Source organism: Miniopterus natalensis, chromosome 1 (assembly GCF_054644295.1).
Source record: "Miniopterus natalensis isolate mMinNat1 chromosome 1, mMinNat1.hap1, whole genome shotgun sequence".
In the NCBI taxonomy this organism is placed as follows: Eukaryota; Metazoa; Chordata; class Mammalia; order Chiroptera; family Miniopteridae; genus Miniopterus; species Miniopterus natalensis.
This window is the reverse complement of record NC_142081.1, coordinates 160,600,897-160,615,311: the sequence shown is the minus strand read 5'-3', so window position 1 is coordinate 160,615,311 and position 14,415 is coordinate 160,600,897. Positions and strand designations below refer to the sequence as shown.

Below are 14,415 nucleotides of genomic sequence, written 5' to 3'. Positions count from 1 at the left end.
CCAGACACAACCACATTTAATATGTCTTTGGTTTGTGAGTTGAGTTGTATGTACAAATACTAGTGTTCACACACACATATAAACACAGATTTTATGGACAGTAAGTATTTTGGAATATTTGTGTGTATATTCTTATTTAGATACATAAGGAGAACTTACCCCCATAATTAAAATTTATTTGGAAACAATTATAGTAGCTGAATAACAATCTATGGGTAAATATTTCTTTCCTTCTTTCATTGTTTTTCTGTTTTTGACATTTAGGCTATTTACTTCCCTTGACCACAATAAATAGGAATATAGTAAGTATATTTGCATAAAGTCTTTATATGTCTGATTATTTCAACATAAGTTTCTAAAAATAGAATTATAAAATTACTGCTCAGTTGCTTTCAAAACAGTTATTTACAGTACATTTGTATTTTTACCTGTAGATTCAGAGTCCATCTCATTGTAATTTTTGACTATTTAATATCATTTCTTAATCTTTACTAATTTAATAGACCAAAAAGTATATTTCACTTTTCTTTACTTTGTGTTTTGTTGACATGCCAGTTATTTTATTGCCTCTGCTCAAAATTCATTCTTTGCTGTCAGCTTTGTGAAATGAATACGGACCCCTTAAATGTTCCCTTCGCAGCTTGCACGCCACGCGTTGTCAGCAGAGGGCACTGGAGAAGCACTGCAGGAGGAAGCCCGTCTCCTGCTGCCTAGTGGCTCCGGGCCAGGCTTCTGGGAAGCTGACCTTCTTTCTCCACTGCTCTGCCCAGAATTTGCCTGCAGTGCTAGCTGCAGGTGGGGTGCAGCTTTCTCTAGCATTTATTCCCCCAACCCCTTCTCCAGTTTTTGATTGGGTTTGAGGTGTCACTGCCTGGAGCCCTAGAGCAGGCCTGTGCCCTAGCTCAAATCATTGTTCTCTGCACCTTCTCCTCACCTTGGTGTGTGCTCCCCAAGAGGGCACCGTGGGGCTGACCCCTAGGGAGCCACTTGCCCAACCTTTGTCCCATGTAGCTTTAAAGATGCCAGAGAACCAAGTCATGCACAGAGCTGTACTGGGCTCCTTCAAAAGAGGCCCGTCCAGTGCCCAGTCCTAGCAGCCCCCTGACTCTTTCTCTGTGCCTGCCCTGCATCCTTGGCTCACCTGTTCTTCCAAACTGATTCCTGGGGACCTCCAGACACACACCCTGTGTGATCTGAGCCTTGCACCTGCGGCGAAGTCCCGAGTCTCTCTGCCCACCTGCCCTCCCGCCCCAGCTGCCCCACCTCCCGGAGGCTGTTTCCCGCCTGCCCTACGGCTGTGGCCCTGCCCTTCCATAGGCAACCAACCAACTTCTTACCCAGCGGGCTGCACCCGCAGCTTCTCGGCTGAATTCTGACCCCTCGTGCCAAGCTCTTCCTTTCTGGAGCACTGTTACCCAGCGTTAGGGTCCCCTTCGGGGTTCTCTTTCCATCCTTTAGTTACCCTCCCCTCACAGCTTAATAATTCTTTATACTAAACATCCTGTTTAAATTATCCTGTGGTTTCTGCCCCCTGACTGGACACAGACTAGTACAGTTGATCACTGTTAAGATACAACTTTTTTCACCTACTTAGTAGCTTTTTGCATTTCCTCTGCTGTGATTTTACTTTACAAGTCATCTGACTTTTTTCCCCTTTTCTATCCAACACTTGGTATTTTTTGTATGCATTCTGCAGACTTCCAATATATTAAAGATAAATCTTTTGTCATGTTTATGGCAGGTACTCAATGCTACTTTAAGTTTTTTTAAAGTACCCTTTTAAACTGTTACATTTACCTTCTTTCTTATTAATTGATAGATGAAGGGTTAACAGTGCAAAACTGTTTTCCTCAAGAAAAGAGACCTAGAGGACTGCAAAGGGCAGAGCACACTTTTCCTTTCATCCAGTTTGGATTTTGGTGACAATGAGAAGTAAGACTTTGTCTTAAAAGTGTTTCATAAGCCACCGGGGGTTAGCACAGACACCCTTATCCCATAGTGCACGTAATAAAATCGAGCAGTTTAATACAATGTGCATGAGAAATGCAAATGGAAGTAGTTTCCAGGATGGAAAAAACCTGCACACGACTCCCTTTCAATAGAGTCCATAAAGAAAAGCACAGGCGAGACTTGTGGCTTTCTCAGCGTCTCGTCTGCTTTTTCAAATTGTTTAACTTGTAAATACCGTGAGCGTCGTGTTGTGGGCGAGACGTCTCGGGGAGAAGAGCGGCGCCCGAGGTTCCCCGCACAGCTGCAGCTGCGGAGCTTTGCGTGGTCCTTTATGTTCATTCAGTAACAGTGGTCATTGCCGGCCAAGCCCTGGCCTCGCCGATTAAATACATTAAGTCTCCATGGTACATATGCTCGGAAAAATAAGGAAAACTAGTTCAACTGACCTAAAAGAAATCTTTTAGAATATTTTAAAAAGTCATCAGTAAAACAGAGCAAAAAGAGGGCTCAGGTTGAGAAAATTGCCATTTGTATTTCTCAGCAGAGTCCACAGTCCTTTCCTTCCCAAAGGACTGACAGCTCTGATGTTACAGGTAGCCAAGAGCCACCTACCCACACAAAGACCGTAGATCTTATGAAAATACTAGAGTTTTCAAGGAGTTATAGACACCTGTCGCCATCAGGTTTCTTGGGGGGGGTAAGAATATGCTTCTGTTTTATTTCACAGGCTGGCAGCTTTTACTTCTGAATCATTTCTGAGAGTTTGGTTGCTGATATTCCAGTTCTCTTGACAGTTCAAGCTAATAGACGTTTGAACTGCATGACACTGAAGATGCCATTTAAATTCCAGTTTGTCGAGTGTCTCACTATAAAAACTATATTTGGAATACACAGTATCCAAGCTTATTTCAATTACTGAAACTAAATTCAAGCTCATTTCAGTCCGACTGTGAACCCTGGTGAACCTTAGCACCTCAGAGAGAGAGAGTCTTTTTCAATATTCCCTTTTCTACAGACTCGAGCCCATATGTATGAGCATGAATGCGAGTGCAGGATGGATGCGCTCATCAAGCAGGAATAGCTCTCTGGTCTTGTTGAAGTGTTTCGGCAACAGCAGCCACTAAACTGTCGTCTCTGTTTTTACTACCTGTTTCCTTTGAAGACATTTCAGTATAATAGCCTTTTCTGCACTGAATCTGAAAATGAAAAGGGGAAAAAGAGTATTAAAATTTGGACACATTTTGTGCACTGAACCCATTAAAAGAGCAAGCACCCAGCATGCATCTCTTGACTTACTTTGTTATTGTTCTTTGAATCTCTCTTTTCTCTTCTTCATTTAATCTTTGAAGGATGGATTCCAGGAGAGAAAAATGAAAGTTAATGTACTGAGCCACCTGAAAAACACACACACACAAAAGAAAGCAGAGCATTTATGTGAGAGGTGCCGGGTCAGGAGGAGGCAAAGCAGATTCAGGGTGAGGGGACCGTACATCACTGCTGATTTCCTCTGTGCCTTTATCCATGAGGAAAATGCGAGCATTCTTTTTGGAGGGTCCCTGCAGGAGCCTGTGCAGGAGGGGGATGTCTGTCTTCTTTAGCCGCCTCCTTTCTGCAAAAAACAAGAACCGACGCAGTCAAGGGTCACCTGTGAGCTTCATCCATTCAGCTCTGATTTTCTTGTAGTTATCCCGTCATCAAAATGTATTATTTTATTTTATTCATTTCTGGCTTAAACATTCCGTCATTTAAATTATAACCTGGGATATTTCTATAATTTAACACTGAGCTTTTTCAATTCTGAGGTTTTTCAAAATTCTGAGTTTCACCGTGGGCTTTCCCTGACCTCCCACTGGCTGCTGCTCGCGTCCCGCACGGCACCTCCCAACGCCCGGCTCTGCCGTGTCAGCCAGGCCCTGCCGCCAGCTCTGAGCGCTTCTCCCGAGGACGCGCGCCTGCCCGTCGGGCCCTCGGCTAGGTCAGAGATGACAGCAAGATGGGAGAAAAACGACATTCAGTGATGGCCCAGTAAGAGCTTCCCCGAGGAGGGGAAGGCAGAAAGGAAGGCGCGGAGATCAACGATGACAAACGCGCGCCAGTCCTGGTCCAGTTCCTGGGAAGCCTCACGGATTCTGATCACCGTTCAGATAAGTGAATGTTTGGCCAACAAGCCAGTTCTGCTGTATGATACGCTCTTCCAGGACACCTTATTCTTCGGTTCTAAAACACCCTCCCCTCCTTCCTCCCTGCTCTCCCTTCCTTCCACAGAATGAGGTTAACTGCTCTTCTGCCTGCCCCGTGGGCCGAAAACTGTAACACACGGGGCCATGTAAAAAGAGTGAACAAGCTTTCTCACCTCCCGTTGCAAAAATAATGTAAAGTGAAAAATCCTGGGCACTGTTTTCAACCTGTCAGTGGAAAAAAAGAAACCAATGTGAATTCTTTGCTGTCATATGTTTTCTAAACCAACCAGACCCAAATTATGTATCCATTTCTTCACTTTTAGACATAAAACCTTCCCTGCTCCCTGAGAATAATGTAATTTCTCAGGGCACAATTAATAAAAAGTGTCATACATAGGAAAGGATTCTTCAGAACTGGACATTGGTTTTATTTTATTTTTTATTATTTTTAAATTTATCTTTCTGTGCCCCCTTCTTTCCCCCCATTGACACCCTCCCCCCTGCTCCCCCCCCCCCCCCCCCCCCCCCGGCCTTTGCAGCACTATCGTCAGTGTCCAGGGGCTATGCAAATATGCATGTAAATTCTCTTGTTAATCCCTCCCTTCCCCCTCCCTCCCCCTTCCCTCTGAGAGCCCTCAGTCTGTCCCATGCTTCCATGTCTCTGGATCTATTTTGTTCATTAGATTGCACACTGAACATTTATCTTAGATTTGCATATTCATAGGTCTTTTTCAGACGAGAGCATTCACATATCTACAAATTATACACACAGTATTTATACCTCAGTTCAGTCATAAAAATTACCTTAAATTTTTTAAAAAGTTGCTTTATTACTTCTTCAGTGTTCATGTTACTGTTTATTCTGACCTTAGTTTCTGATCCAAAGGCTGGAGTGAAAATTGATGTCTGAAAAAAAGATTGTCATATAAGTCTTTAAATTACATCAAAGTAACAACAGCCAATATTTTGAAACTGGCTTTCTTTGGGGGGAAAAAATCCAAGGTCACCAGTATAAAAAACTTATTTTCTTGTTCTTGCTTTCTTTGTTGTTGTACATTATGTCTCCTTTTAAGCAGACTTACATTGTTCAAAATAGTTTCACTAGGTAATCACACCATTCTTTAGTATAATTTAGGATTTCCAAATAAGTTAATTATTATAACTAAACGCAAATAAAAATGAACATGAATAGGCTTTTTCAAGCTCACATGCAGCACCTTCCTCCTGCTTAGAAATAATTGTTTGAAATTGTTTTTAGTTTGCACCATATGAAATCACTCATTTTTGGTTGGTCAGAAACGATCCGATGTTGGCAATTTCATATGGTTCAGCCTATATCTCAACTAAGGGTTGAAGTAAAAGTTCTACCAATTGAAGCTCTAGAACAGTATTTCCCACAGCTTGCTCTAATCAAGAGCCTGTCTCCCAGATAATACTTGATAAAAGTGGTCAGATAAGTGAGATATCCCTCTTGGAGTTAGTGATGCATCATAAAAAAATGTAATAAAAAACATATAACCATGAATTGTTCACTCTTTTTAAAAATTTTATTTATTGATTTGAGAGAGAGAAAGGAAGGGGGGGAGAGAGGGGGAGAGAGAGAGATTGACTTATTGTACCATTTATTTATGCATCATGGTTGCTTCTTGTATGTGCCCTGCCTGGGGATTGAACCCACAGCCTTGGCGTTTCTGGGACGATGCTCTGACCCACTGAGCCACCCGGCCAGGGCTCCGAATTGTTCACTCTTAGTTTGATCATGATTCCCATTTTAATATAAATACTATCCCTTTTAGATATGCCTGTTAATAGCCAATGGAGCATACTTCGGAAAAAGCTGGTCAATAATATCTGCTTAGCTAGGATTTCCTTAACTTGCACATGTTTCATGGCTACATATGTGCACAGGGGTTAAGACGTGTTGGTACTTAGGCAAGGGCTGATCTGTCTACTCGGGAAGTCCACATATAAGCAAATTAGTGGTTCTTAGGCAGAATATGTAATTCCTGAAAGTAATGGTATTATTCCAAAGAATGACATAGAATTCTTAAATAATTGTTTTTTCCTTTATTTTATTTTTTCCAATCAAATAATTATTAATTTAATACAGTTGTAATCATGTCCCAAGATCTATTCTAAGCCCTTTATAAATACAAATTTAATCTTTATAACAACTAAAAATAGGCTAAATTAAATTTAAATTCTATGATACAAATGATATGTAAGGCATGAATGAGTCACAAATATCACAATGTAAGCCTCTAATGTGGGTGTTATCCCCAGCCTAACAATACTGGCATTACCAAGAGATTTCATGGTATAAAAAACACATTTAAAGACTATATCAATTTAAGTTAATGAATGCTTATAACTGCATACCCACTGATAGAATGCTTTGGGTTTTGGGGTTTTCTTTAATCTTTTTCCCCCCGCTAGTTATTAAATTGCAGTGGATGACATTTGTATGAAATACTCGTAGTCCCAGCTTGATCTCTTTCAATTCACAACAATAAAGCTAATGTAAACTGAATTCTTCCTTTGCGTTAGGCACTGTGCTTAACTCACCTTATTTCATTTAACCACATCAACAACTCTGTAATGTAGGAAGAATGAAGGAACTAAGGCTTAGAAGTTGAGTAAATTTTTAACTTCGCTTAGCAAGAATTTGAAATCAGGTCATCAAGCTATAGCACCCTCGCACTAAATCGTTTAACCACGATACCATGCGGCCCACTTAGTGCCAATTTCGTTCTTAGCACAGGATCCATCTGAAAGCCAATTATTTGGTACAATGTGGCTTTCACAGCCTTTTAAAACATAAATCACCCCACAAGATGCCCACACACAGCATAATTCTGAGGAGAACAGGGCGATCTGTAGTTGCACATCTGGTGGAGACTGTCAGTGTTCCTTTGTGGCAGGAGGATAATCCTTGAACCAAAAAAGTATCTAATTTGAACAACGAATTCAGAAGAGAGTTTTGCTCCTGCCAGTCTCCAAAGGCACGATGCTGATACTCTCACAGGGGTGGAAGAAGAAGGGATAGGATAAAAAGCCCAACAGGAAAAAGTTTCATAAATGAGTTAATATTTTGCTTTAAAGGGCTAAGAGTGGTGCCTGGCACAGGGTAAGTGCTTTAGAAGTATTCATTCAATGAATGGATGAAGGATTGCTAAAATACATGACATGAAAAATATTTGTTTTAGAAAAATAACATATTTTCCACCTTTAGTAAAGTGAAATGTCTTACAAATAGTATGGAAAGGCACATGTAAATGTAACACATAGTAAGTGGAAAATCAGAATACAAATGATATTGAAACTACAGCTATACTTGTATAGAAAATGACATGTGTGTTTGTACAAAACCTGGAAGGGACCATGAAAAATGAGAAATTTGATTTATTGGAGTAAATAGGACTTAAAAAAATTTTTTTAACGTTATTTCAATGCTAATGTTTGGTGCATTTTAAATCAAACTCTGTTGTAGCACTTACATTATTCTAATGCCATTTGTCAATGTATTGGTTTCTTTGCCCGCGTCCTGAGCTCCTTTCTGGCACAGACATCAACTGATTCATCTTTATATTTCCAGTGCTTGGCACAGTACCTGCCACTTAGTTAGGGTTCATCCATCGTGGCGGCTAACAATTTGGGTTCTGGAGTCAGACAAGGCTGGGTTCAAGTTCAAAATTACCACTTAAAACCAGTGTGACCCAAGACAAATTGCTTGAACCTCAATTAACTCATATGTAAAGTAGGGAGAATCGTGGGACCTACTTCATAGCATTGTTACAGTGATTAATGAGATAATTCATCAAAAATCTACTTAGCCCGGCCGGGTGTGGCTCAGCGGTTGAGGGTCAACCTAGGATCCAGGCGATTGGGGTTTGATTCCCGGTCAGGGCACAGGCCTGGGTTCCAGGCCCGATCCCCAGTGGGGGGCGTGCAGGGGGCAGCCGATCAGTGGCTCTCATCACTGATGTTTCTCTCTCCCTCCCTCTCCTTTCCTCTCTCTGAAATCAATAAAGATATATTTTTAAAAAATCTATTTAAAATAGGCTGATCCATAACGCACACAGAGCGCCCAATAAATATTAGATACACTACTACTATTGCTATTACTATGTTAATTGTAAGGTGAATTGAATAGTATCGGCGGCAGAGACAACACTTTTAAATGACAGCAACAGGACGAACTCACTTCATGGCTGTAAAAGTGCCCGGCAATAGAGGCTCTATGTCTCTGCCTGTCTCTTCTGCCCCCCACGGGAGGCTTGGTCCTTTGTCTCACCAGGGTCGCGTCGCTCACGGTTCTGTAGAGAAATGGAGATTCTACCTGGTCATCGGCATGAGGCCTCAGAGTGCGGCTGTGATAAGACAGATCGTCTGGGAAGAATAAAGATGATAAGCGCATATCATTGAGCTGCCCACCTCTGCATCCTGGGGGACCTGTGTGTGTATTTAATAATATGAGCTAAGCAATGGACTCTAGTGCTTTCAAACAGTGAGGAACTAGCAACGCTCTGTGTAAGAATAGGCCTGCTGGTGGCATCTGTGTTCTATTTGACCCTGAGATTTTCAATAATTTCCTATTGTAATTAGCGTATCATGAAAGAGGCATGAGATATTTCATCTTTCTCTAGCACTGGCTGCCAAATACAAATAGATTTCTATTGTGTCTTTGAAATTTCCCTGGGTTTAGATGAGTATTTTTCCCCCCAAGGGGCTAATTGGAAAGATCCTTAACTAAAAGATGTCAAGAGGCCATAAGACACAGATAAGGGAATCCTGGAAGGAACATCATGTTTGTTATAGAATATGGATTGTTACAGTGACAGGAATGGAAGCTGAATTAAGAATGGTTTAAAAAAACAACAACTAAGCGTTGGAAGTTGTTGGTAGACTCAGGAAGGTAATGCCAACAGGAACCTTTGTTCAGTCCAAAGCCAGCTTGGTAATATCACCACCAGGAACATAAACCCACCCCCAGCCTCAGCCAGCCTCCTTCTTGGATCTCTACATATTATACAAAAAACAAAAATCCATGTAAAATATAAGATATCACACCTGACACTTAGTAGTCTCAGTAAATGATAGGCATTAATATCATTACTATCACGATTATTATTGCTATGACTGCTGATGCCACGTCTTATAGGAGCTGGCATTTTCCATTGCTTTGGCAAATTGATATGAACTCATTTGATATTCAAATAGATTTCTCTCTTTGTAAAACAAATGCTTGAAATAACTATCAAATATAAATAGTAAACTCAGTATATCCACCTCTTTCTGAGAAGCAATGTTATGTAAATATCTACCCAACTAAAACGTTTAACTTCTAAAAAGATGTGAAGTTCAGTCTGAAAGGCATAGCCTAACATAAAAAGCTACTGAAAATAATAAACAATCCTAATCCTTGGGGAAAATATTGAACAATTTTATGAACACAAATTTTATTCAAACCATTAGCTCTCCCTAATCTAATAAATCTAAGTGATTTGATGTAATTTTTAAAAACCATCATATTTTTATATAGCCAAGTAACCTTACTAAGCATCATACCAGAACTGTAGTGATTTAAGTTAGTGTGCTCCTACAAGCCTTTAAAAAAAAAAAAAAAAAGGAATTTATTATGTAGCAGTATGTAAAATGTTAAATTTCAGAGAAACATTTATGATTCATACTTTAAAGTCTCATTAATAACAGTTTGACACTGACCTTCCTGGGAATTCATCACTTCAGACACTGGAATCTGGGTCCTGTCCAGTTCACTAATATGATAAAGATCATCAAATTCTCCCCAGCGTGTCATTCCCCTGAAAAACAATAAATCTTATAAGTGACATCAACTCCATTCAAGATGAGGTCTCTGCTGGTTTTCAGACTTACAGTATTTATATTAGTACTGTGGGCCTCTGGGCCTCTATAGGTAGAAATATCACCCTAATTTATAACAATTTTACATTATTAAAATAATATTTATACCAGAGTGGTCAGCATGTGTTTTCAATACTTCCCTAACTTATTTTGAACATATCTTGACACAATAATTCAATTGCACACTGAAACACAAGGTTATATAGATTCTGTAAAACGTATGTGCAAAAAGAATTAGTAGAAACCAACATAATCCATTATTATACAAAGATCTTATAATGTTCTCAAGAGAGTTTAGATAAAAAAGTGTTCATTCCACCAACCCACATTGAGTTACTTGTTAATTTTTTTCCAAAGCACTGTTAGGTAAAGTGGCTCCCAAATAATAAGATACAGTGCCTGTCTTTAAGGCCTTGACTACTATGAAGAATGCAGTTTACAAGGGAGGAAAGTGTATGGAAATTTCTTTCCTAGAAAATTATGATTTACATCAGATGCTAACAATTGCTAACAATTGCCAATGCATTCTAATGCCCAGAATAAATAAAGCTGGGCAACTACTTATTTTTTCCAGGTGGGCCAACACTCATCTTTATTTTGTTTATCTGGCCTTAGATAAGTTACTTATCTTCTCTGTGTCTTTTCTATAAAATGGGGATGATAACAGGATCAGCTAAGATAAGATGGTTGAGAAGGTTGAGTGATTTGCATAAAATTCTTAAAACAGTGCCCAACAGTGTATTAAATGATCATAACTGTCTTCATCCTCACTGTCATCCTCCTCATAATCATCATTATCTGAATCTACTTCATGATGGTCCAGGAACCATTAGAGACCTAAGATATCCCTGGATCTCTCTAGGTTGGTTAATGGATACTATTATTAATAGAACCAGTCTTAGTCCTACTATGAATCTCTTTCATAATGTCTGTTTTCCTTAACACCAAAAAATATTCACCTCTATGGTATTTGTGACATTAACTCTGGTGGAAACAAAAAATGCTTATTAATACTAGTGGTCAATATCTGCAGATCAATAAATGTGATACACCACATAAAATGAAGGACAGAAGTCACATGATCATATCAATAGATGCAGAAAAAACGTGATAAAATCCAGCACTGATTTATGATAAAAACTCTCAGCAAAGTGGGAATAGAGGGATCATAGCTCAACATAATAAAGGCCATATACAAACCCACAGCCAACATCATACTCAATGGGCAAAAGCTACACGTGTCTCCCTTAACATCAGGAACAAGACAGGGATGTCTGCCTTCACCACTCTTATTCAACATAGTACTAGAAGTCCTGGCCACAGAAATCAGATGAGAATAAGAAAGAAAAGGCATCCAAATTGGAAAGGAAGAAGTAAAATTGTCATTATTTAAAGATGACATGATACTGTATATAGAGAATCCTAAAGATTCCACCAAAAACTACTAGACCTGATAAATAAATTCAATAAAGTAGCAGGATACAAAAGAAATATCCAGAAATCAGTTGCATTTTTATATACCAATAATGAACTATCAGAAAGTGGAACTAAGAAAACAAACCCATTTACAATTGAATTAAAAAAAATACCTTGGAATAAATTTAACCAAGGATGTACTTGGAAAATGATAAGACACAGAAAGAAGAAAGAAACTGAAGAAGATACAAGTAAGTGGAAACAAATACTGTGTTCATACTGCCCAAAACAATCTACAGATTCAGCACAATTTCTAGCAAGGTACCAATGGCGTATTTCACAAAGCTAGAACAAAGATTCCAAAAATTTATATGGAACCACAAAACATCCCAAATAGCAACCTTGGGAAAAAAGAACAAAGTTGGAGGAATCACACTACTTCATATCAAACTACACTATGAGATCATAGTAATCAAAACAGCATGGTACTAGCATAAAAACAGACATAGAAATCAATGGAACAGAATAGAGATTCCGGAAATTAACCTTCACATTTATGGTCCATTAATATTTGACAAAGGAGGTAGAAACATACAATGGGATAAAGACAGTCTATTCAACAAATGGTGTTAGAAAAATTGAACATATACTCACAAAAATATAAAACCTTCTTACATCAAATCCAAGAATAAACTCAAAATGGATTAAAGACTTACATGTAAGACTCAAAGCCATAAAAATCCTAGAAGAAAACATAGGCAGCAAAATCTTGAACATTTGCTTATTTTTTCTGATATGTCTCCTTGGGCAAGGGAAACAAAAGAGAAATTAAACAAATAGACTACATCAAACTAAAAAGTTTTTGCACAGCAAAGGAAATCATCAACAAAATGAAGACAACCCACTGAATGGGAGAACATATTTGCCCATGATACATCTGAAAAGGGGTTAATATCCAAAATGTATAAGAACGTATACAACTCAACACCAATAAACAAACAATCCAATTTAAAAAATAGGCAAAGAACCTGAACTTCTCCAAAGAGGACATTCAGAAGCCACAGACATATGAAAAGATGCTCACATCACTAATCATTAGAGAAATGCAAATTAAAACCACAATGAGGTATCACTTCACACTTGTCAGAATGGCTGTCTTCAAAAAATCAACAAACAAGTTGGCAAGGATGCATAGAAAAGGGAACTCTGGGGTACTCCTTGTGGGGATGCAGACTGGTGCGGCCACTATGAAAAACAGGACAGAGTTTCCTCAAAAAAATTAAAAAAGGAACTGCCTTATGACCCAGAGATTCGTCTTCTGGGAATATATCCAAAGAAACACAAACCACTGATTAGAAAGAATATATGCACCCCATATTCGTTCCAGTTATTTACAATTGCCAAGATTTGGAAGCAGCCCAAGTGCCCATCAGTAGATGAGTGGATAAAAAAGTTGTATTACCTTTACATGATGGAATACTACTCGGCCATAAAAAAGAAGGAAATCTTAACCTTTTGCAACAGCATGGATGGCCCTGGAGAGTATTATTCTAAGTGAAATAAGCCAGTCAGAGAAAGACAAATACCATATGATTTTTCTTATATGTGGAAACTAACAAACAAAATAAACAAAATAGAAACAGACTCATAGATATAGAAAATAGACTGACAGCAGTTAGAGGGGAGGGTGGGGGCTGAGGGGGGTTGAGTGAAAAAGGTGAAGGGATTAAGCAAACAAACAAACAAACAAACTCATAGACACAGACAACTGTATGATGGTTACCAGAGGGAAAGGGGTGGGGGGAGGTAGGAGAGGGTAAGGGGGGGCAAATGGTGACGGAAGGAGTCTTGACTTTAGATGGTAAGTGCACAGTGCAATATACAGATGATGTATTATAATATTGTATGCCCGAAACCTGTGTAACTATTAACCAATGTCACTCCAATAAATTCAATAAAAATTAAAAAAAAATACTAATGGTGATGAATATGAATAAATGTGATTCTTTTTTCCCCTTGATCTTTGAGTTGTTTTGAGGCCTTTTTACAACTTTCACATCATTTGAACCTCACAATAGCTTTAGGAAGGAGATAAGGGAATCATAATATATTTGTTATTTAATTTCCCAGTGAACTCTACTATCCAGCATAGAGCTAGTCAAAACAAAGGTTGTAATGTCCAAAAACTATAGGTAATAACTTTAACTCAAAGAAGTATTCAGGTCCTGACTCATATGAATCTGGTTATTCTTATGATAGATGAAATTATCCATTTCCCCCAATGTATACAAGATGAATAAATGAAGGAAGCAGATATAATTATCATAAAAAGGGGTAGCAACTGAAAAGACAGAACACCAAAGAAGAGCAGGAACTAAAAAGGCGAAGCCACCTGGTGCTCTTTCATGAGGGGCAGATGAGAGGCGCAAGAATGCCCAACCAGTGGTGAACTATAAATTCTTGGAAACCCTGGCAGACTTGACACCTCTTCTCACTTTCTTATAGCTTAGTGGTGTCCCCCTACTATAGGGAGACAGGCATGGCTCCATATAAGCAGTGTTTCACCCGTTCCTTCCTACCATCTTAGGAGACTACACCAAGTTTAGCTCTGGATTGTGTAACCTGAAGTATCACCATATACAACAGTGCACATGGCCAAGTTTGAGGGCAATTACCCAAAGTTTTCCAAAGAAAACTGATTGGAATTTTATGTAATATCAAATAGTTTAACTTGCCCCAGTACAAGACTATTTGCATCGCTCTGACCAAGCTTGAGGATGTACACCATTAGCTAATTCAAACTGCGGGGAGGCTTCCCAATGAGTTGCAAGAGCAAAAGGAGGTTGAAATTTGATAGACAAATAGAGTTCGGTCACTCCTCTGCCCATATCGTAAGAAAGGAAAAAACACTATTGGTATTATTCAAATGTACACCTGTCCAGTTTCTGCTCTTTATTTCATTCCACTATGACTTGTCCAAAATGTG

The 14,415-nt window shown here is 39.0% G+C and overlaps 1 protein-coding gene across 1 annotated transcript in view; it reads right to left on the bottom strand.

The window, feature by feature from the left end:
• Positions 1-1,609: 1,609 nt before the first annotated feature.
• The window catches only part of RASSF6 (Ras association domain family member 6), a 35,441-nt gene continuing 22,635 nt past the window's right edge, over positions 1,610-14,415 (bottom strand). The window contains exons 4-10 of the mRNA XM_016209626.2: positions 9,855-9,952; positions 8,335-8,519; positions 4,935-5,036; positions 4,304-4,355; positions 3,441-3,559; positions 3,247-3,344; positions 1,610-3,146 (exon numbers count right to left, since the gene is read on the bottom strand). Of these exons, the coding sequence (XP_016065112.2) occupies positions 3,071-3,146; positions 3,247-3,344; positions 3,441-3,559; positions 4,304-4,355; positions 4,935-5,036; positions 8,335-8,519; positions 9,855-9,952 (730 nt within the window). The 3' untranslated portion in view covers positions 1,610-3,070. The remainder of the gene's footprint in view (positions 3,147-3,246; positions 3,345-3,440; positions 3,560-4,303; positions 4,356-4,934; positions 5,037-8,334; positions 8,520-9,854; positions 9,953-14,415) is intronic.